At 48.6% G+C, this 20620-nt stretch overlaps 1 protein-coding gene across 3 annotated transcripts in view; it reads right to left on the reverse strand.

Annotated features, from left to right (window-relative positions):
- ADAMTS17 (ADAM metallopeptidase with thrombospondin type 1 motif 17) overlaps nt 1-20620 on the reverse strand; it is a 364035-nt gene that overhangs the window by 92104 nt on the left and 251311 nt on the right. For all 3 annotated transcript variants that reach the window (XR_009699355.1, XM_061179999.1, XM_061179998.1), the window contains exons 14-15: nt 15577-15704; nt 3780-3900 (exon numbers count right to left, since the gene is read on the reverse strand). Coding sequence is in view for 2 of the 3 variants with exons in the window: in XM_061179999.1 (XP_061035982.1) it covers nt 3780-3900; nt 15577-15704 (249 nt within the window). In the remaining variant the exon portion in view is untranslated. The remainder of the gene's footprint in view (nt 1-3779; nt 3901-15576; nt 15705-20620) is intronic.

Raw genomic sequence — 20620 nt, forward strand, 5'->3', positions numbered from 1 at the left:
CATGGAACCTCCACACCCCATACCTAGAGACTGGAGCACAGAACTTGGCACAAAGCAGAGGTTCTAAAGCTAATTATTGAACAAATGTGACATGTGGATCTATCCCTATTCAATAGGGATAGATCACGTCACTCTCCCTTTTAAGAATCGATTGTTTGAGAAGGTTCTCTTTGAGAAAAAAGTGCAAAGGGATTCAGAGCCCATGGGGCATCATGGCCGGTTCTCGGTGGGGACTTCAGTCCAGCTATGTTCTGGACTGGGTGTCCATGGACACCAGTCACCTTTCTAGTGTCAAGGAGCAGCATGGAATAATGTGGAAATGACACCTTAATGAAACAAAAGCATCATATCAAGAACTTTCAAGTTACTAAATTAAAAACAGCCCAGCTGTTTCAACTCAGCCAAAGGCTTGGGCATTTTGAAGCCCATCCATCAGAAAAGTAATATGATAGCCAATTCAAGTTGATTCCTCCTAGAGATGAGTGGCCCAGGACCTCATCTGTTCAAAGTCGGGAGGCAACAGGCCAGAGGGCAATAAACAACCTCACTCAGGATGCTACACTGGGACCTCTCAAGGACACCCTGGGGGCGTGGATACTGTCCCTGTGTGGGTCTGCTCTGGGTCCTCAGCTCAAGTACTTGGGTTAAGGACCCAGAAGAGTTCAGGCAAGGGTCAGGGCACATATATAATTGGGCACAAATCCTGCATTTGATTCCTCTTTATCTTTCTGGTATGGTATTTTCTTTGATATTCACCCTCAGGGTGATAAGGCATTCCTCCTCTTCCCAGTCTTTCGAGCTGGGCAGAGATGAAAGTTACCTTCCTATCTAAACTGACGGGATTCCGAATCCATCCGGCTGCACTTGGAGTCACCTAGATGTTACATGACCCGGGCGCTTTATACCGTTTCTAAGCTGGGTTTTTCCTTCAGCCTGAAATGTCCTTCCCCCACCTCCACTGTCAGTTAATTCCTACTTGTCCTTTAGGGCTTGGGGGCCACTGTCATCTGCCCACAGGGCTGGGTGAGGAGCCCCACCAGAACTTGGGGCCCCACAGCACCCCCACTGAGCACCTCCCTTGACTGTGACCAACTCAGTGACAGTTAACTTTTATTTCTGCAACACCTTGCTCTTAAAATACAGCAGTGCTGAATGAATGTTTATTGGGTGAATGGCCACCTGGGTGACCACGAGCAGTATCTCTCGTACATGCATTCCAGAATGCCAGATCTGGGTTACAGGTTAGTGTTTGATGAAATTTGTTAGCTAGTGATTCATCCGCGTGTGAGCGAGCATTCCACGGACATCTTCAATAAACAGCATCCACACTGACATGAGCTTATGCTCACAGACCCCAACCACAAGGATTTGGAGAAAACAGCTTTAGACTTCAAAATGAAGGTGTGACATTTGGCAACTCTTCAGAAGGACAGAACTATTACAGGTGGGTGAAGCTAACTGAGCTTAGCTTTCTCTGAAGGTTTGCTAAGGCTTTTGTGAAGGAACACTAAGCCACATGTCAGGGTGGGGACCACTACCCCCTGGAGGATTTCAGCACCTGCCATTCTATGGGGGACTGGCTGCCACAGCCCCAGAGGCCTGATCTCCCCAGGAGGAAGCCTGCACATTCACGCCCATCTCCCTTCTGTGTATGGTTGGGGCCAGGAATAGGGTGGGATGGAGAAGGGAGAGAGCAGAGGAAAAGGACATCGCTGTGATTGGAGGAATGGATGTGTTCATGCCAAGATCAAAGGCCAACAAATGGATTAGACACTGGGGGAATGCTTTTGCCCTGATCTGGGTTCTCTCGAAGTTGTCTGCTATGTGGCATACAGTGGAAGTTTACAAAGGTGTATGGTGGAACCTTCCTTAATGCTCTACAGAATTGCCCAGGGGGCAGAAGGGGGCACGGCTGTGCTTGACCTGCCTTCCACAGAATGGAGCAATTGTAGTCAGTCCAGTTTATCGGAGCTCAGCACAGCATTCAGTTTACATAAAAGGTTCTAATGCTGCTTTTCAAAAAAAAATCAATAGTAAACACTTGCCAGCTGCTGAGGTCTCGTTCTTAATAACTGTCCTTGCTGCGCAGTTGCAGCAGGCAAGGTCAGTCTCATGGCAAACTGGAGCTAGGGTCCATATAGAGAAAGTTGCATCAGACAAAGCAAAGAGCAGACGTTACCAAAGGTTCAGAGCAGTGCTGTCCACGAGAACTTTCTGTAAGGAAGAGTTCTCTTTCTGCACCACCCAACACGGGACCCCCAGTCACATGTGGCAACGGGGCACTTGAAATGTGGCTAGCCGGACTGACGGCTGAAGTTTTAAGTTTGTTTAATTTTAACTAATTATATTTAAAATTTGAATCAATGCCAGTGGCCTGTGGCTACTGTCCTGGATGGTGCAGCTTTGGAGGGCACCTCCGCCACACTGACTTGTTCCAACATCAGCTCCTTTAGCTTTCCTCGGGAGCTGGGCAGCAGGCACAGGTTCTCACTCAAGCTTCCTGTTCCACAGCCTGGGCACTTATCTTTAAGTCCTGAAACCAGCCCTTACTGGGCCTGAAGTGTAATTTTTAATGTCATTTTGTATTTGCATTTGCCCCTGGCTTTGCTTTCACAGGATCCTGCAAAGCATCTGTGCAATAGGCCGCCCTTTCCACGAAGTATCTAGAAGGAATGGTTCCTCCAGACCAGGTCTTCTGTCCAAATAGAGAAAAGGGGGACGTGCAGAGACTTCTCCTCTCTGCCTCTCCTAGAGGTCCACTCTGTGGGACAGGGAGGAACAACTGTGATTCTATCCCCTTGTTAGGTGGAACTGGACTGAAACACTTCTCTCCAAAGCAGTTGTGGGAATTAGAACAGAAGCTTTTCAGCTCAACTCCACTCAAGAAGTTATCTTGGTGATTCACTCTTGGTGACGTTGGGTGAGGGGACACTCACCCTCCGCGTGACTTGCCTGCCTCATGCTCCCCTCATTGAGTATCAAGCAGGTACTTCCCTGGACATCATAAGCTGGTGGCCACCAGGACGGGAAATCAGAAATGCTCTCCCACCTCTGGGAGAAGCAGCCCACAGCTGTGAGGATGGTTCCAGTGGAAAGACTGTGAGGCCCATCAGCTGAACCCCGCCGACCTCTCCACGCCCAGAGTTGGAGGAGGTCTGCATCTGGGACACGGGAGATGCAGTGACTCTGTAGCCTCAGCCGGTGGATGCATCGCTTACGTCCCGGTACATGAGGCTTCACGCACGTTTTAGGGATGTGTGTAAACGCTATTCTACTCTTACTGACGGAAAACTCAGAAACAGAGAAAACCTCTTCCATCCATAGGTAAAAACGATGTGGCAAAGTGTCTTCATCACCGTCTCTGTGTGCTGGACAGACGACAGGCTGGCACATGCTGAGGGGCGGGGCTGGTGGGGCAGGGCAGCTACTGTGTGAGAATGGACTTCGGGGCCGAACCCAGAGGGCCACAGGCAGACTGTTCGTGTCTAGGAACCTAAAGATGTCATTCTGGCTAAAATGTCCTTCTCTGCCTTTCAGAAATCCTAAGACTGTGGTGCTGGGTGCCCTATCTACTATTAACTACTCCTTAAATGTGAGATGCAGGGAAGGCATGTGATCGTTGGCTTTTGGGCAACATAATATACAATAAGATTGGCTTTGGGGCAATAAAATATACCACACTTGTAGGATGTCCAGTAGCTGCAGCAACACCTTGGGGCCCACACTCACCCGTCCACCAGGCGTGGCCCAGGTCACCTTTCCTCGGGCCCTGAGCTCACCTGTGCCCCGAGAGTGGCTGAAGTCACCCTTCACCACGCGGCAGGTCTTGCCGTCCCCGCTGCAGACCCCACACCGGTCTTCTTTGGCCGCAGACCCAATGATTCCATCACAGCCGATTTTCTAAATAAGCAGAGCGTTGGGTTATTCTGGGTATAGGACTCAGAGACACACCCTGCAGGGCTGACTTCTCCATGAGGCCCAGCAGGCTGGCGCATGGGGGCCCATGATACCTCCAGAGGCCCAAGCAAATATTTTAATTTATTTTAAAATCAGAAGAGAAAAAAGAATACGATCCAGCTAGTATTACATTTGTCTTTAACACCCACAGAATCATCAAATACAGGTTTTAGTATTTGTTATGGAGGAGGGGCCTGCGAAGGCCCAAGTGCCCGGAACTCACACTGAGGCCTGAGCCGGCCCCTCCCAGAGCTGCCTGAGGCGGGGCTGAGGGGAGGGAGGGAAGCCGGCTCCCACACCTTCTGTTGTGGCCGTAATTTCACACAATCCGTGATCCCCTCGGAGCTGCGTGGGTCCTTGGCTCTGTCTCAGTTGGAACAGCCAACAGTCTCAGAAGACACAGCAGAGACCACAGTGACTTTTCTGCTGAGGTCGGGAAGCCCAGAGCTCACTCAGGCATGGCTGGGAATGAGCACCCTAGTTCTCAGTTAGGGGGATTTAGCCCAAGAATATACCCTGCTGCTCATATTTTTTCAACGAGGCCTGTCTGAGGGCAGAGGACGGTCGCCCTGACCCTGGGTGGCTCCAGGCAGCACAGCCCACATCAGTTCATAAAAAGTGGGAAAAGGTTGTGAACTCCTGTTTTTCCTTAGAAAAAGAAAATGCACGAGACTTTTGTGGTCTGCAAAATAACATACCTAAGTTTATGTTATGGTAAACACTGGTGTGTTTAATTATTTGCTAGCTAAATTGCTAAAACGCCTCTCCACATTTCTCCCCTAAAGTGAAGAATTCCAGAACAAGAACTGGGTCTTCCCCACTGCCCTGTACCCTGCACTAGGTACTGGTGCCTCAAGCTGTGAAGGGTTCTACAGCCAGATAACCCAGGCCAAGGTGACTGCGCTCTTTCCTCCCTCCTTACACCCCACTCCAACCGGGGCAGGGCACGGGGCAGAGCCGGCTGAACAGCAGACCTCCTGGAGGCAAAGGCTTGGCCCCATGGCTCACCAACTGAACCCTCTGTTTCATAAAGGCAGTGCTTCTTCAACATAAACGTGCATCCGCCTCACCAGGAGGGCTGTGAAAACACTGATGCGGGATCCATCCCTAGAGTTTCTGATCCAGCAGGGCTGGGTGGGCCTGAGAATCTGTATTTCTATGAAGTTCCCAGGTGATGCTGCTGTTGCTGGCCGGGACCACACTTGGAGAACCCTGGCACCGCGGAATGCTACACGAAGAGCAAGTGAGTGTTCTTCATAGTCAACGGTCCTGAAGTCTCACCCTTGGATCCTTTTGTTTCTTTGGGAAAGAATTAATGAGAAATTACTATCGTGTGTACAAAATTGATAGCATCACTGAATATATTTCAGTGAAGACTTGAAGATATGCTAAGTGCAGAACAAATGTGGTCCCAAAATGACCATTATGAAAACTGAAAAAGGGCAGCATTTAAAAAAAAAAAAGAAGCTCAAACGTGTTCAAAGTTAGTATAAAAACAGGTAAAGGGCAAGATCAGGGGCTTTAGCAGCCAGAGGCCAGGCAATGAGCAAAAGGAGAGAGTGGACGTATGGGTGATTTAGTGACACATGGAGACCCGATGGTAACTGGCATTGACTGTCACACCTTGCCAGGGCAGACCACCAATGCGACCTGGAGGCTGCCACAGGGTACCTTGAACTTGTATCATGTGACAGGAGCTGGCTAAGTTCACGATCTGGACTGCTGGCTGATTGCTATGAAGATGCTTAATGTAAAATTACAGGCGCTAAGAATACAAGGCAGCCAAGATCCGAAATTTTGCTCAACCAGCATGCTCAGCAAATGCCCTGGGGCCACGTCTGTGTGGCCACGTGTGTGCTGCCCATCTTCGTGTCTCCTCGTGTCCCAGAGCCCAACGTCCCAGTCCCCAGCCTGTTTCTAGTGCTGCCACAGGGCCAACACCCATAGAGCCAGCCCCTGTACCTTGGCCGCTTTATGTCACCCTGACCTGTCCCCACGTGGCTTCCCCATCTCCCAGGTGCTCTCAGCTCTAGACTTCTCTCTCACTGGCTTTTTATTATTTTTTAATCACACTCCTGCCCAGCAACAGTGGGTCTCTGACTTGAGCAGGTACCATCCAATACCTCAGTCAGGGTTTCCTGATAAAACAGTTTTCTAGATGCTCTAAGTTAACAACCCACTTGTTCTAGACAGCTTCCCCCAAGCCCAGCGATGACACCTGACAAATCTGGGGCCACACAGCAAGTGACTGGCAGGGCCAGGAACAGTCCCTCACCTCCTGCCTCCCAGCTCCAGGCTGGCTGGATATCTCCCGACTGTCCTCAGCCTGGCGAGGCCTTCTGGACAAGGTAAGGCCTCTCCCCAAAGTATGCTGGCTTTGTGAGAATTTGGAAATGTTCAGAATAGAGAAGCTAAAAGAACACCAGAAACACTACCTTTGGGGAAAGGAAATGTGAGGGGAGAATCCACGCTAGAATTTCAAAAGGCTACCTGTTGTCTGGCTAAGAGATCATGGCTAGGAGGCACAGTTTGCATTTGAAATCTGCCAGACCAAGAATTCACCTGAATGCAGGAAGGACAGGCGTGGAGGTGCTTCAGGGAGCAGCGCGACAAGGGACTCACTGGGAGGAAGGGCCCTTAGTAGGAGAGCACACACTTTCCTAGATGAGCAAACCACTTTCCCTCCAAAGAGTCCCCTGAAAGAAGGATCTTGGTGGGAAAGAGAAAAGTGATAATGAGGAAGGGCAGTAGCTTAAATGAGTGCTTATAAAGCCCCTGCACAGCCAGACCAGCATTAGATGTCCTCGGGATGTTGCTCCAGACAAGCAGAGGCAGGTCAGGGGGGCAACTGTCTCCCCTCACTGTGATTCTCACCATCGCTCCTAAAACATAATATAAAGAACATGTACACGCTTGCTCAGTAGCAAGGGCCCAAGTGGCACTGAGATAGACCTCACAGGATCTAAAGTTTAAGTACATGCAATGTTTGGAATTGATTTCCTTTTTTTCGGGGATGAAGCCACCATCAGTTAGGAGCCCAGCAAGGCCTTGATATCTGCGGGACTGCGGGAGTACGCTGCTGCCTTGTGACACTTGGGCACACTGGGCCTGCAAGAAGCTAGCCCTGGCCTCTTTTCCTAGAGTCCAGGTTATTCACAGGTAAGTCCAGGGGCCCACTGTCAGCATCTATTTCTCTCAGGAGGTGCTGCACAATCCTTTCCAAAACATGAGCCACCTGCTTATTTTTCCATTGGGGTGATAGGTCTTGAGGGCTAAAATTCATCTATCAAAATGGTACGCCCTTTCACACAATTCTTGCTCTGCACTTGCTAAAGGGAACAACACCTCCTGGTTTGATCATCTGTGGTCAATTTCTAGGGCAGACAGATAATCTCCTGGGCCCAGGAACACAGATCACGTGGGGTGGCACTTATTAAACTCCAGCACACTGCAATCACCTGAAGGCCTGGGTAGGTCACACATTGCTGGGTGGGGCCCAAGGATTTGTGTTTCCGCTGAATTCCCAGGTGATGCTGCAGGCCTAGGGCTTACTGGGAGACCACTGGGTTAGGTATGGAACTCAGAGAGAGACCTTCCTGGAGATGGCCACGGCTGTGAGACTCCAGCCCTGTGTCCTGAAGAAGTGTCCATTCTCCCTCTGGAAAGGCCCCATGCATGGAGCTCCCACTGGGAGCTCTGTTACCCCTGAGTCAAAGCAGTTCTGGGCTGAGGTATCCTGGAGGGATGTGGAGGACAGTGCTGACTCCCCTCTGCTCCCAGGAACTGGGGCCCTCTTACAATAGTGCTCAGGTCAAGTAAACAATCTATGGGAAGCTCCCTCATGACAGAACGTCTAGTTATAAAACCCAAAATGCCTTCAAATGAGGGCCTTACAGATCACCTGAACACTGGTTTAAGGGCTGTTCAGAACTTCCTACTCACAGGTCTCCACCCAGGAAACAGAGACCCAGAGCTGAAGCCTTCAAAAGCCTTGTTTGCAGGATTCACATCGTCTTATGTGTTAAACTGTCAAAGGCTGGATACAGGGGGAAACTTCTCTGCTATTTTCTCCTCTTTCCTTACCCAGCATTTTGTTTTGATTTTAAAAACTAGTTTCTTTTGTTAAAATTTCACCTCTCAGAACAAAAGTATCCTCAGACATGACTTAAGATTGTAGCTAACTGGCTTCTGGACTAGGGCTAAGTTACCCGGCAGGTGGGCAGTCAGCTTCTCTTCCGTCAGTGTTGTGCTCAAAGTTGAGGTTCACCATGTGTGTCCTGAGGATCGTTACAGATTTGGACATGAGCCTCAGTTTCCCCATTCTAAAAATGAGAATATTAACCTCAATCTCAGAGAGTTGTTGTAAAAATTACCTCTCCTCTGGTTCAAGAAACCCAGGCTCACCACTCAGGCCCTGGTGAGAGGTTGGCCCTGTCAGGACGGATGGATACTGTTCACAGGCCATCTTCCTTCGAAGGGGCTGGGGGACAAGCCCCCTGCCTTCTCTCCGTTTGAGCAGAGCAGGGCTCAACAGGTAATTGTTGTCTATCCTTTTTCTGCCACAGAATCCCTGCCCCTCCAAAAAAGGCAAAGGGGAAGGAGAAGGTATTGATAGGTAGGACTGCATCTTCCCTCTGTCCCTCTTGGGGGTGATGCACGAGAGCTGTGCGCAAAGGCCCATGTGCAGGTGGGTTCTCCCGTGATGTTAAGCAGCCCCACCTGCAGCAGGTCATGGTCTGTCCCAGTGGGCTTCTCAGGTCAGGTGCAAACAGGGATGCTTGCAGGGTCACCCTGTAAATTAACTCTCTGGGACACCCAGGGGCTGGGACAGTTTTGTGTGCTCTGCTCTCTGCCTGGTATTAGATGCCAAGATGCATTTAAAGGGAGAGCACACAGGGAGGTCTGTGTCTGAACAGCAGCAAATCTGAGAACCAAGGGGCAAGAGCCAAACTAATCTGCCAGCAGTGGCATTTTCTCCCTTTGCTACACAGTAGTGCCAGCAACATATGATATTCTTGGAAGGGGCTGGGATTCTTTTTTTCCCCCAAAATACTGAACGTTAGAGGAGATTTAATGACTGTATTTATGAGGCTTGGTGTTCCAGAGGACAAGAAGACAAAATTAAAGGAAACTCCAAACAATAAACTCTTGAATCTTCCCATGTTATCCTAGTGATCCCTGGCAGTCACTTTTCTACATACACTAGGAATTCCTGCTACCCATTTCTGAGCTTCCAAAGCAGTTCCTACTCAGTATCTGTTGCTCAGAGCCCTGCTCTGCTGAAGTCAGAGTGTGTGTGACACCAAGGGGAGGACACTGTCTGTAGCATAATTAATCAAAGGCTCAGGATGGTAGGGACCTGGCAGGAAAAGCACAAGTTCTTTTGGTAGAGACAGTTCCTGTGAAACATGCAAAAAGACTAGAAAAGCATTAGTGCTCAGAACTATGTTCTGGAGGAGGGGGAGGGATGGACCGTGAACAGCACAGAAGTGAAGAATATCCATCTTTAGTGATTTGAAACCTGGATTCTGCCCCCAGAATACTGCCGCTGCTCGATGGACCATCACCAGTGACAGACAACCTCCTGGTCACCACATCCAGTGACCATTTCTCCATCCTCATCTTTGACCTGTCACTCTGTAGCATCTGATGATACCCCATCTGCGGCTGTACATATATTCATTCACCCAAAGCACGGTTACTGGACTCCTGTTACATGCCTAACTTGGAATAAAGACGCTAAGACAGAGGCTGAGAAGGGAGCAGGCATGCGAGGTGGCTCTTGTGTGATTCTCTCCCGACCCCTTGGACAGTTCTGCCTCCCCCCTCTCTTGTCTGAAAGTGGGCAGCTCTCGTGCCCCTTCTGCTTCTGATTTTTCTTGGTAATGTCACCTTCTCCTTAACCTGCAACAATCACTCACATGCAGACGGCTCTTAAACCTCACACTCGCCCTCCCACCCAGGCTCACAGAGGGCCGGTCTGCTGACAAACCCCCTAGACTCTCTGGCCAGGACACTGACCTCAGTGGGGCCACACTGAAACACCGGCTCCTCCTCTAAAGCTGCTGGCTCCTGAATTCTCAGTTCTACTGCTGGATGCCTCTTGCCGCCCTCCTGCAGCTGACAGACACGGCTGCCTTCCCGGCCCTAAGCCTGAGGCCTCCAGGCCATTTCCGACCCCTCTTCTTGATATACTCACTTAGGTGCCGGCCTCATGGCTTTGTCCCCGGAAACCTCTCTAGTGTCGATTTCTTCTCTGTGCTCATGGCCACTGCCCAGTTTAGACCCTCATTACTCAGCAAATGACTTATCACACTGGTTTTCTCCCCGCTGCTGCCAGATTGATCTTCACCTGGTCATGGCTGTGGACCCCACTGCCTATCGAGTATGCCCGCACTTAGGAACCTGGGGCCCTCCCCGATCTCATCCCAACCGCTCAGCTCCCCAGCTTCCCTCCCTCCTTCTCCAAGTGCACACTGAGTCCAACCACCTCCAGCCCCGCTCCCGCGAGCTCCATCACCCCCACAGTCAGAATAAACCCAGATTCCAGCCACAGCCTGCCCGGCCCTGCCCGGCCCAGGCCCTGGAGCCTCTGCCCCCTGCCCTCCACTGTTTCTGGAATGTGCCAGCCTCGCCCCTGCTGCCTTCTGCTGGGAGCGTCCCCCCCCCCATGTCTCCGCTGGGCTGGCTCTGTCTCCTCGGAGGGCCCTGCTGCACCACTCGCAGCCCACTGTCTACGACACCATTTCGTCCTCACACGGGTCAGTCCCAGGAATGACCAGGTCTGTGAGTTTATATGTTTCTTGTCTGTACGGTGCATGGGGACAGGAACCCTCTTGGTCGTGCTGAGCACTGCATGCCCAGTGCACCTTTCAGCGTCCAGCACATGGAATGTTCTTTCTGCTCTGTCTAAACCCAGTCTCTCACTGGCTCTTGATCACACCTTCACCTGTGGTTGTTAGGGTTTCACATGAGTCAGTCTCATCTTCCCGACAGACACACCATAAGCATGTGGAGGACAGTGTCTTATAATCCTCTGTACTCTTGTCCTCAACCCAAACACAGTGGCCAGCATGGTGCTGAGCACAGAATACGTGTTCAATAAACACATAAAAATGCTGACCTCTCATCAAGCTGGGCCCTGGGCCAAACTGGGAATAGGAGACTTTGGTTTTCAAGCCAGGCCCTCTGCACTCCGAGCCTGACAGCAGAGTCACCCCTCTCACAACAGTGCAGTTTAACTTTCTCATTTTTGAACTGGGACTTCCTCACACAGGTTTCGATGGTCTTGTTTGTGTTTATTTTTCTGGCTGAGTGGAGAAGCACTTCCTTTCTTCAACTTAATAGCTATCTTCCAACTATTGCCTCACTCTCTCTCTGCTGTTAGAGGGACACCACTGACTTCTTGTTTTAAATTTAATTGCTACTTTCAGCCAGCGATGCAGCCCCCATCCCAGCATCATCTGGGCTCCTGGGTCAGCTCCACCAAGTCCTGCTGGGCTCGTCTTCCTCATTCTGGACTTCACCCTTGTCTTGCTAAACTACATGTCATTTCTTCAGAATGGATATATGGAAAATAAAATTTCTGAGTTCTTCCATGTCTCAAAATTACTTTATTTTGCCTGCATGCTTGGTTGATCATTTGGCTGCATACAGAATTCAGTAATTATCTCAATTTTCTGCCAGGGTCAGTTTTCCTGTTTGTTTTTCTTGGTCTTTCTCATTCCTGCTGCTGGTTTTCTTCAGAGAGCTGATGATCTCTGGTTGACCACTCGTATTTGAGAATGAGGCACAGAAGGGCCAACTGATGGAACTCCAGATGCGAGGGTGGCAGTCTTCCATTCGGGACTGGCGGGAGGGAAGCTGGGCTCTGCCCCCAGTCCCAGAGGGTGGGCGCTATGCTAGAGTACTGGGGTCCCTCCCCTGCTTCAGCTGTCCCTGAACAGCTTATCACACAACTTCGGAAAAGAGCCTGAAGATAATTCCCTAACAGCCCGTCAAGCTCCCAGTGCCAGGCTGGGCATGGTCAGCAATGGTAACTCATTATTTTCAGCCAACTCCTCCCTCCCACCCTCCATTCCCAAGTCCTAGACTTCCTCAAGCATCTTGCTTTCTTTTTGGTTGTGACTCTCCATCTGTTCCAGTTCTGGCCTCTGTTTCTTCAGTGAAACTTCCATCCACTTCTGCCCTCTTGTCAAAGGGTGGCCTCTGCTTCTCTTCACCACCATGGTTTGTGCTATGCTGCCTTAACCACTGGATTAGTGGAGTCCTGGGATGGAAGAGGGGTGAACATGTGGCTCAGTCTGCTGGCTTAATCCAGAAGTTGCTATGGGAGGTTAATCAGATAAAAGGGATACAGGGAATGACTTCAGAGTTTTAAGCACTGCTGTGGATAAAGTTTCAGCACTGTTGAAAGGCCCATGCATGCATAAACACCCGGTACAGATTCCTGCATGCTTGTTACCCCTTTTTACACAGGGGGACTCTGAGGCCAGAGCCTCTTATAATTCTCCTAGATTCTAGCAGTAATTCCACTTGCCTAATAGACCACAAAATAAGAGGCCAATAAATTCTGGGCAATGAAAATGGTCCATTGAAATAAGCTCCAGATTCCAGAATCGCTGAAGTCCTAAGAGCAGGTGACCCACCCACTCTTTTTTTCTTTGCAAAATGCAATCAGAGGCTGTCTGTCCTTTAAGTCAGCCCCTTGGAGAACACAGACAATCAGACACAATCCCTCCACTGAATAAGCTTATACGCCCTGAAGGTGCTTTGTTTTGGTGTTCATCAAGCCAGGGATATGTACACAAGTTAGGGTCCCAAGGAAATGTGACTGTAATCGGAGTACATTGGCTGCAAGTGTACGTTAGCTGATGAGGCCTTAAAGAAAAGCCAAGCATATCTGGTCCCAGGTCCATGCAGACATGTCCATCCATTTGACTCACCCACTGCCGGTCAGCAGCTTTGAGGCAAGTTGCACATTAGAGGCGTATTAACTTGATTTCCTTGCTTCTGGAGGCCAACAGTAGGAATCATTAATGATGGGACTCCTGATTTATAGGGACTTGCTGAAAAATAGACAATGTTTGTGTTTCTTCCCCCAACTCACTCCCACTTTTATGAGCGCTGTTAAGTTTCATTTCAGCATGTTAAGTAATTTGTGACTCACTGAAATGAAACTTAACTCAGTCCTCATAAAACAGAGTAAAATGGTATTTCCGTGTTTCATGTTATGGTTTGAATCAGCCTGCTATGTGGAGCTTAGTGGAATCTTCTCAAAATGCCATTTTGGAGCCTCTCGTCCCTGCCATTCCCCACCAACTAGTCACCATGTTTCTCAGAATTTCCCAGATCTCCTTCTGCTACCCCAAAATGGCAAAATTTATAGCTGAAGGGAACAGTGGGAAAAGCTAGCAAGCATGGCAACATTTCTGGAAGTGCTGTCTTACATAAAATATGGATGATTTCTACCTTTTATCCACTATAATTAGATAATGACATTGATGAATAGGTACAGACCCTCTGCTCACAAAACCCCTGAAATATCTTTTTATTACTATTACTCTTCTTCTCTTTAACCAATATTCCTTGCCTTACTCATTCACAAGGACCACAGAAATCCAGAACTTTCCACTTTGGCAATCACTGTAACTAGGCATAAATACTGTATTTGTACTTAATTTCTTATAGTCTTATTTAAATATGCTCAATGTTATTATAAAACTTCATTAGCTCTGACTTTACTAATTTGGATTTTTGTGAGAATTGAGTTAACCTTGGGCTAAAGTTAACCTTCATAGATTCTCTCTGAAGAATGAGCACTACTAGAAAAATTACAGATGGGATTTTTAACTTCCTTCAGAAAGCAAGTTGTTTCTCTCACGAGGTGCTTGCTGGTAGGTGTGCTGCCATCTCCCAGGACAGCGGTCCTTCTGCTAGGACTGGTGGGTGGCCTGGAGGCAGTGGGTCACTGGGATGCTTCCAGGTAGAGGAGACGGTACTTCCAAGAACTGGCAGGCAGAGGTCTCCCCATTGTCAGGGTAAGGCTCTAAGGAGCATAAACCCCACCCGCTGTAGAGCACTGTGAAAGGGGCCACCATCTGCACCTCCGTGCTCTAGTGCCCCCTGCCTTGAGGGGTCGTGCTTGGTTAGCACTAAGTCTCAGTGCAGGGTGAGTATATGCAATGATGAAGATGGTGGTAGAGGCATTTGAGATGGACTGGGGGGTGGAATGGGATGGGGGTGGGAATGGGAAGGCGAGTGTACACATGTCATTCATGTCACACCCAAGTGCAGGGCAGGCTCTGGCTCGATGGTGCCCTGATGACTGCACACTTAAGGCTATTGAAATACCTTGAGTGGCATCTCAAAAACCCTGCTGTACTCACTAAAGGACTGAGAGTTTCACTGTCATGGTATGGGGGAGATTCCCTAATTGAAAAGGCTGCAGTTAGAACCAATGTCACGGAAGGGGCACACTGGCACTGATCACTTAGAGCTGAAATCATGTCTGGCCACTTAACGTGGACCGCACAGGCCAGAAAATTTCAGGATTCTTAGAAATGTTTCCACATTGATAAGAACACTGCAGAAGATGCTGGTGAGAGGCTGGAGGTGGCTCAGCTGGTGCTGCTCTAAAGAATACAAGTGCTTTTAACTAGGGAAATGTTTGCTAAAGGAACATACATCATTGGGCTGCACCATGGCCCATGCAAGTGTATAATTTAGGACAGAAACAGATCTTGCACTTGGCTTCCTAGCAGGTTTACCAAAGAACCAGAACCATCAGCCATTTTTCTTTCAATGATAATGATAAGATCATTGTTCACATCTCCGCCAGAGGCTCTGCCCATTCTTTGCTACAATGCAGCAGCCCTGAGGGCCTGTCGCCCCTCCTTCCCTGGGAGGATGCCTGGCCAAGACTCTCGGGCACCAAGTGTCTATCACCCCTACATATTCGTATTTGATAACAAAGCCAGGCAGTGCCAAAGGAGTCTGGATACTGTCAAGTTTTTCCCTGAAAAATCCTAGTCTTAGACTAGTTTGGACTTTGCAGGGAAAAAAATCCACTAGGGTTGAAATGGTCAGACACCCTCCCTCCCTCCTTTCTCTTTTTGTCTTCTTAAATGACATCTTTCATCATGCTAACGAATCACAGACATCCAACATCAAGATGGGTTTGGGGATTATATTCCAGTGGGTGGAGCAGTCCCAAAAGCCAACCATAGTCACATACCCAGGTACCACTGTGAAGGCATATGCTCAGTTTTACTATATCTTTTATAGCTAAACAAGCACAGCTTGTCCAAAAACATATGTTCATACACATCTTCCAGTCCCACCTAGTAGTCTATCTGCTCTTCCCTTTGTCATGATGTCTAAAGTTACTCCAAGTTTTTTGAGATGACCCATGTTGCCACTAGTCTTTCAGCACCTCATCTCTTGGTTGGCCTGCACTTGGGCCTCATGCTCAGTCACTGCTGAGGGAGGGAGGGGTGCCAGGCTGCAGGTGGCAGCACCACCGATGCAATTCCTCACCCAGGCCCCCGCCACCCTGAGCCCCTCTGGAGGGAGCCTCCCCTCCAAAGCCCTGCCAAGGACACAAGGAAAACACGTCACCTGGCACCTGCCGTGCACACAGAGGTCGGTCTCGTAGGGCCCGCAAGGCGTGCCGTCCAGGACCCTGTCGGCCACCAGCAGCGGGGACTCCTTCCCGAGGGGCGAGCAGTAGAGTTCACACGGCTTATCTAAGGAGGGAAAGGGGTGGACGTTGACGTGGGATGGGGTTTGGGGGTCATGCAGGGTGCAGATGCACATGGGTGACAGGCCAGCCCAAGAGATGAGAAGTCGGCATGGGATCAAGGTCACAGGTACATGGCACACGTTGCACCCAGCCCTTGGAACGCGTGAAACAGAAAATGGAGAAATCAGGTGAATGACACAGAGGTGACAGCACTGTGGGCTTTTCTGTACCTTGGTCTCTTTATCCTTTGCAAAGATACAGTATTTCTTTTTCCTTAAGGTATTAAAAATACCAGGCAGAACAAACATTTTGTCGTGTGCTAACCTCTAAGCAAGTTGACTATGTATCAAGGGTGAGCCTGGGGTGGGAAAGGGGGAGGAGGCGAACAAGAAGGCCTCCCAGTGATGGGAGCAGGCCCAGGGGCGTCTCCACGGCAGTGGCATTTGCTAAAGCTTTAGTGCTCCCCAGCCGCTGGATAAAAGCTGCAGGGCTGTGGTATGTGGTAAGAAGGCCCTGGAAGAAACGGAGCAGGAATAAGGAACAGAAAGGGGACACAGAAGCCTCTAGGACAACTTGTAAGAGCCATGTCCCCAGGCAGGATGGAAACCCTGGTTTCTGCTGCTGCTGGAACGAAGTGAGCTCCCAGAACATGCCAAGATCTCACGCCTTTGCCTAGATTGTTCCCTCTGCCTGGAAATCTCTCCCTGCACTTAGCTTTCTGGAAGATTCCTGGCACCCCAGAAACTTCCACTCCAGAGCTTTCTCTTCTCATGCCACCTCTGACTTGGACTCTCTATCTGCACTTTGCACACACCTCCATTAAAGCCCTCAAATCCTACTGTCCTATAATTGTTTGAGCAACTCCCATATACAAGAGGATTTCTTATAAGGCGGGTCCTGTTGCTACAGGAGTTTGAAGGGGATGGATTGTAATTCCCTTTAGATTGAAGAACTGATGGAAATGGGAGCCCTTGGAGGACAAGGAACTGAACTTTCATCTTTTGTCCCCAGGTCAGTCCCAGGACCTGGCTCACAGAAGGACTTGGTAAATATTTTCATCTTTCTATATAAACTTTAGAGTCAGTTTGTTGATATACCCAAAATAACTTACTGGAATTTTCATCAGGATTGCCCTGAATCTCTAGATCAAATTGGAAAGAATTGGCATCTTGATATCTTTCCATTGATATGGAATATTTCCCCATTTTTGTAATTGTTTTATTTCATTCATCAGAGTTTTGTAGTTTTCCTCATATAGATCTTATACATATTTTGTTGGACTTATACCTAATTATTTCATTTTGGGGGTGCTAATGTAAATGGCATTGTGTTTTTGTTTTTGTTTTAAGAATTTCAGCAGTGTTCCTTTTATTTTTATTTTTTGGCTGCACGGCACGGCATACAGGATCTTAGTTCCCTGACCAGGCCTCTGTAGTGGAAGTGCAGAGTCTTAACCTCTGGACTGCCAGGGAAGTCCCTGGCATTGTGTTTTTAATTTCAAACTCCACTTGCTCATTGTTGTTATATAGGGAAGCGACTGACTTTCGTACATGTACCTTATATCCTGAAACCTTGCTATAATCCCTTACTAGTTCCAGGAGGTTTTTTCTGTTGATTCTTTTGGATTTTCTACATAGATGATTATGTCATCTGCAAATAAAGATAGTTTTCTTTCTTCCCAATCTGTATATAGTAAGTCCCCTACACATGAACCTTTAAGTTGCGAACTTTCAAAGATGTGAATGTATTATAAACTTATTTCAGTACAGTACTAAATAGCCGATTGTGTTAGTTGGGTACCTAGGCTAACTCTGTTGGACTTACAAACAAATTGGACTTGTGAACGCACTCTCAGAACTGAACTTGTTTGTATGCAGGAGACTTACTGTAACTCTTAGTTCCTTTTCTTCTCTTATTGCATTAACTAGGTCTTCCAGTATGATGTTGAAAAAGTAGTGGTGAAAGCGGACTTCCTTGCCTTGTAATTGATCTTAGTGGGAAAGCTTCAGGATTATTTATTTTTTAATAAATGAATGGATTTTGTTCTTTTGTACACAATTGAGAAAGATAAATGCACCTTTTCTCTCTTTCTCTCAGTCACCTAATTCTAATGTGGTTTATACAATTATTTTGCAAAGGAACTTCCAGAGAGAGAAACACCAACATCTTTGTGCTGTCTCTGCCAGGCCCTTTGTCTCCACCATGAACCTTCCCCAGTGGGTCCTTCTGGTGGTCTCAGGTGAGCAAGGGCAGGGGTTAAAAAAAAGGCTTCTGGAGCTGACTTGGCCTCAGTAGACCTTGGCATCCTAGCTGGAGAGTTCTTGTCAGAGCAGACATGTTGTCTTATCCAGGTTCTGGAGCTTTTGTGATTGGGTGACATTCACTAAACTGCCACTGTGTTCAACAGCTTTCCATAGAGCTCCTCTCCCATGGAGTGCTGCTGATCAACATGATCAACAAAATAAGTCTCATCTTAGAACACTAGAAAGAAGCTACAGGGGCACAGTGGAGATGTTCAACTTGGCTGTTCCAGTTAGCTGTGGGGGGAAAAATCTGCTGTGAAGGGTAGATTCCCAGGTAAGCAAAGTAACAATGATTCATTTATTCATTTAACAAACATGGATGGAGCCCCTCTCTCACACAAGGCACCCTTTTGGCACTGCTTGGGAAAGAAAGATGAGTCATGCATGCCTTTCAAGGCCCTGGTGGTCTTGTAGACAAGTACACAGCAAATCCCCGATGAGGCAGACTGTGAAAAGCCTCATGGGTCTGATCTGAGCTGTCAGAGGACAGGGCATACTAGAAGGAATGATCCATTTCTCCAGCTGGCAAGCTGGGGGCAGTTGTCCCTCCATTTAGATGGAATAACCCAAGATGGTAGCCAGTGAAAGGAGAACTATGGGAGACTGAAATGTAAACAGAGATCAGGTTCTGGGAGGCTAACTTGACAAGATTTTGGAGGTGCTCTTTGGGACCCTGAGGTTTCCTTTGAGCATCTCAGAGAGCCACTGAGACAGAGGCAGCACACAGCCCCCATCTTGAATGGATGGGTATACCTTCTCCACATACTGGGCTTCCTCTAGTGTTTCACTGTAAGGATGGATCCCTTGGACAAAGCAGTTTCAAAACTATGGATTACATTTAAACTGAAGTACTGCCTCAATATCTGGAGTCACTGAGCTTTGAGGAGATTCTTTCAGTAGCAGTAGTAATGATGATGGTGCCATGCAGCATGCTAAGTAGTGTCTATGCATTTCAGGTGGGTGCTGTCATCATTCTATCTTACAGACGAGCACACAGGCTCAGAGAACGTGCATGGCTGTCCTGAGTCCCTCAGTTGGCAGAGCCAGACCCTGGCCTCTTTGCCCCATCCTCGTTTCTTTCCACCATCACTGTTTTCTTTCTGAATGGAGAACTCTGGGGGTCAAAGATACCAAGAGGGCAAAATGGTGCTGCTGAAAACAAACCACCAGTTTTATGAATGTTTCTGAGTGTATACTCTGATTTAGGCAGAGATGAAAATGGGATTTGGGTAGAAAAGTAGAGGCTCTTTTGAGGTAAGTTAGAAAGACCAGACTTGAAAGGGATGAAGATCCCTTTCTGGGCTCTTTGGTGTGAACATCAGGGAAGTAGAGACTCTGCAAAGCAGGTGGTCCCAACCTCAGATGGAGGGATTCTGACCATGAGCCCAGGCAAGAAGGTACACTCAACTCCACCTGTATTCCACTCTCCCACCTGCAGACACCGTCCCCCGTGGCTACGGTAGTCTGGGGGCCCCAGGCCCCACAACAGAGTCCAGAGGTAATACTTCCTTCCTCTGCTCAGCTGGAACTCTCTCCATTTGTCCATCTCCTTTTCTGAGGATTCTGCTCAGAATTCAGGGCACCTCACACCTCTAGGAAGGTGTAGCACTATGTCTCAAAGAGACTCAGGATAAACTTTATAAAACTCGAGGCAGCTCAGAACCTCTCGAAATTCTCTGAATATTCTCCTCCAAGCTGCCCTCGGTGGGCAATTAATCTCCTGATAAATGACATGAGGTGTTGGATTTCAGCTTTGGGCAGTGTCAACACTCCTACATCCACAGTTGTACAGAAGGAGGTCAAATCTTCTTAAAAGTTATACAACAACACACTCTAAGGAAAGAAGCTTGGAACATCCCTCTTGCCTGGCTGATGTGTGCTGAGATTAAATTCGGATTGAGGCTGACTGTTTGGGGTGGGTCCCAGCTTCTCACTGGTTCACTTGTCGTCAGGACTTACACTTGGATGGGGAAGCCACAGACAGGGCATGTGAGATGGGCTTGGGGTCTTAAGAGCCACACCACCACATCTGCTTGGTGGGGGCTTGGAGGGCTCCCCCCTGTGCTCCAGGACAAGGATGGTGCAGACGATACTTGTGGCTCTTAGTGCTCTTGTTCTTTCCCTGCCAGTGGTTACAAAGTCTTACTAAGGTGGAGACACTAATTTTGAGGCCATCACAGGTGCTCACCCCAGCCCTGCCTGGCCCTCTGTGGGGTATACAAGCTGAGGAGGCTGCTCAGCTCCCTACCCCCAAAGCTGCTCACCATGACCCCATAGCCAGGCCTCAGCTGATTGGACCAGCAGTGGCCACATGACTGTAGCTGGGCAAATCAGAGTCTTTCTCTCCACCACAACCTCATAGGCAGGCCTCAGGGGGCCTCAGTTGATTGGACCAAGAATGGCCACCTGACCACAGCTGGACCAATCAGAGTCTCTCTCCTGGGAAATCAGCACTGAAATTAGATAGAGAGGTTCTGTCTGCTCATGGTTGATGGATCTCTAAGAAGTCTACACTCCCTCATCCACAATTCAGATATCCAAAAGCTCTGAAAACTGCAAGCATTTTTTTTTAAAACATATTTGGCAGACACATTAGGCAGCAAAATTAGCCTTGACT

This window comes from Eubalaena glacialis, chromosome 2 (assembly GCF_028564815.1).
Source record: "Eubalaena glacialis isolate mEubGla1 chromosome 2, mEubGla1.1.hap2.+ XY, whole genome shotgun sequence".
Lineage (NCBI taxonomy): Eukaryota > Metazoa > Chordata > Mammalia > Artiodactyla > Balaenidae > Eubalaena > Eubalaena glacialis.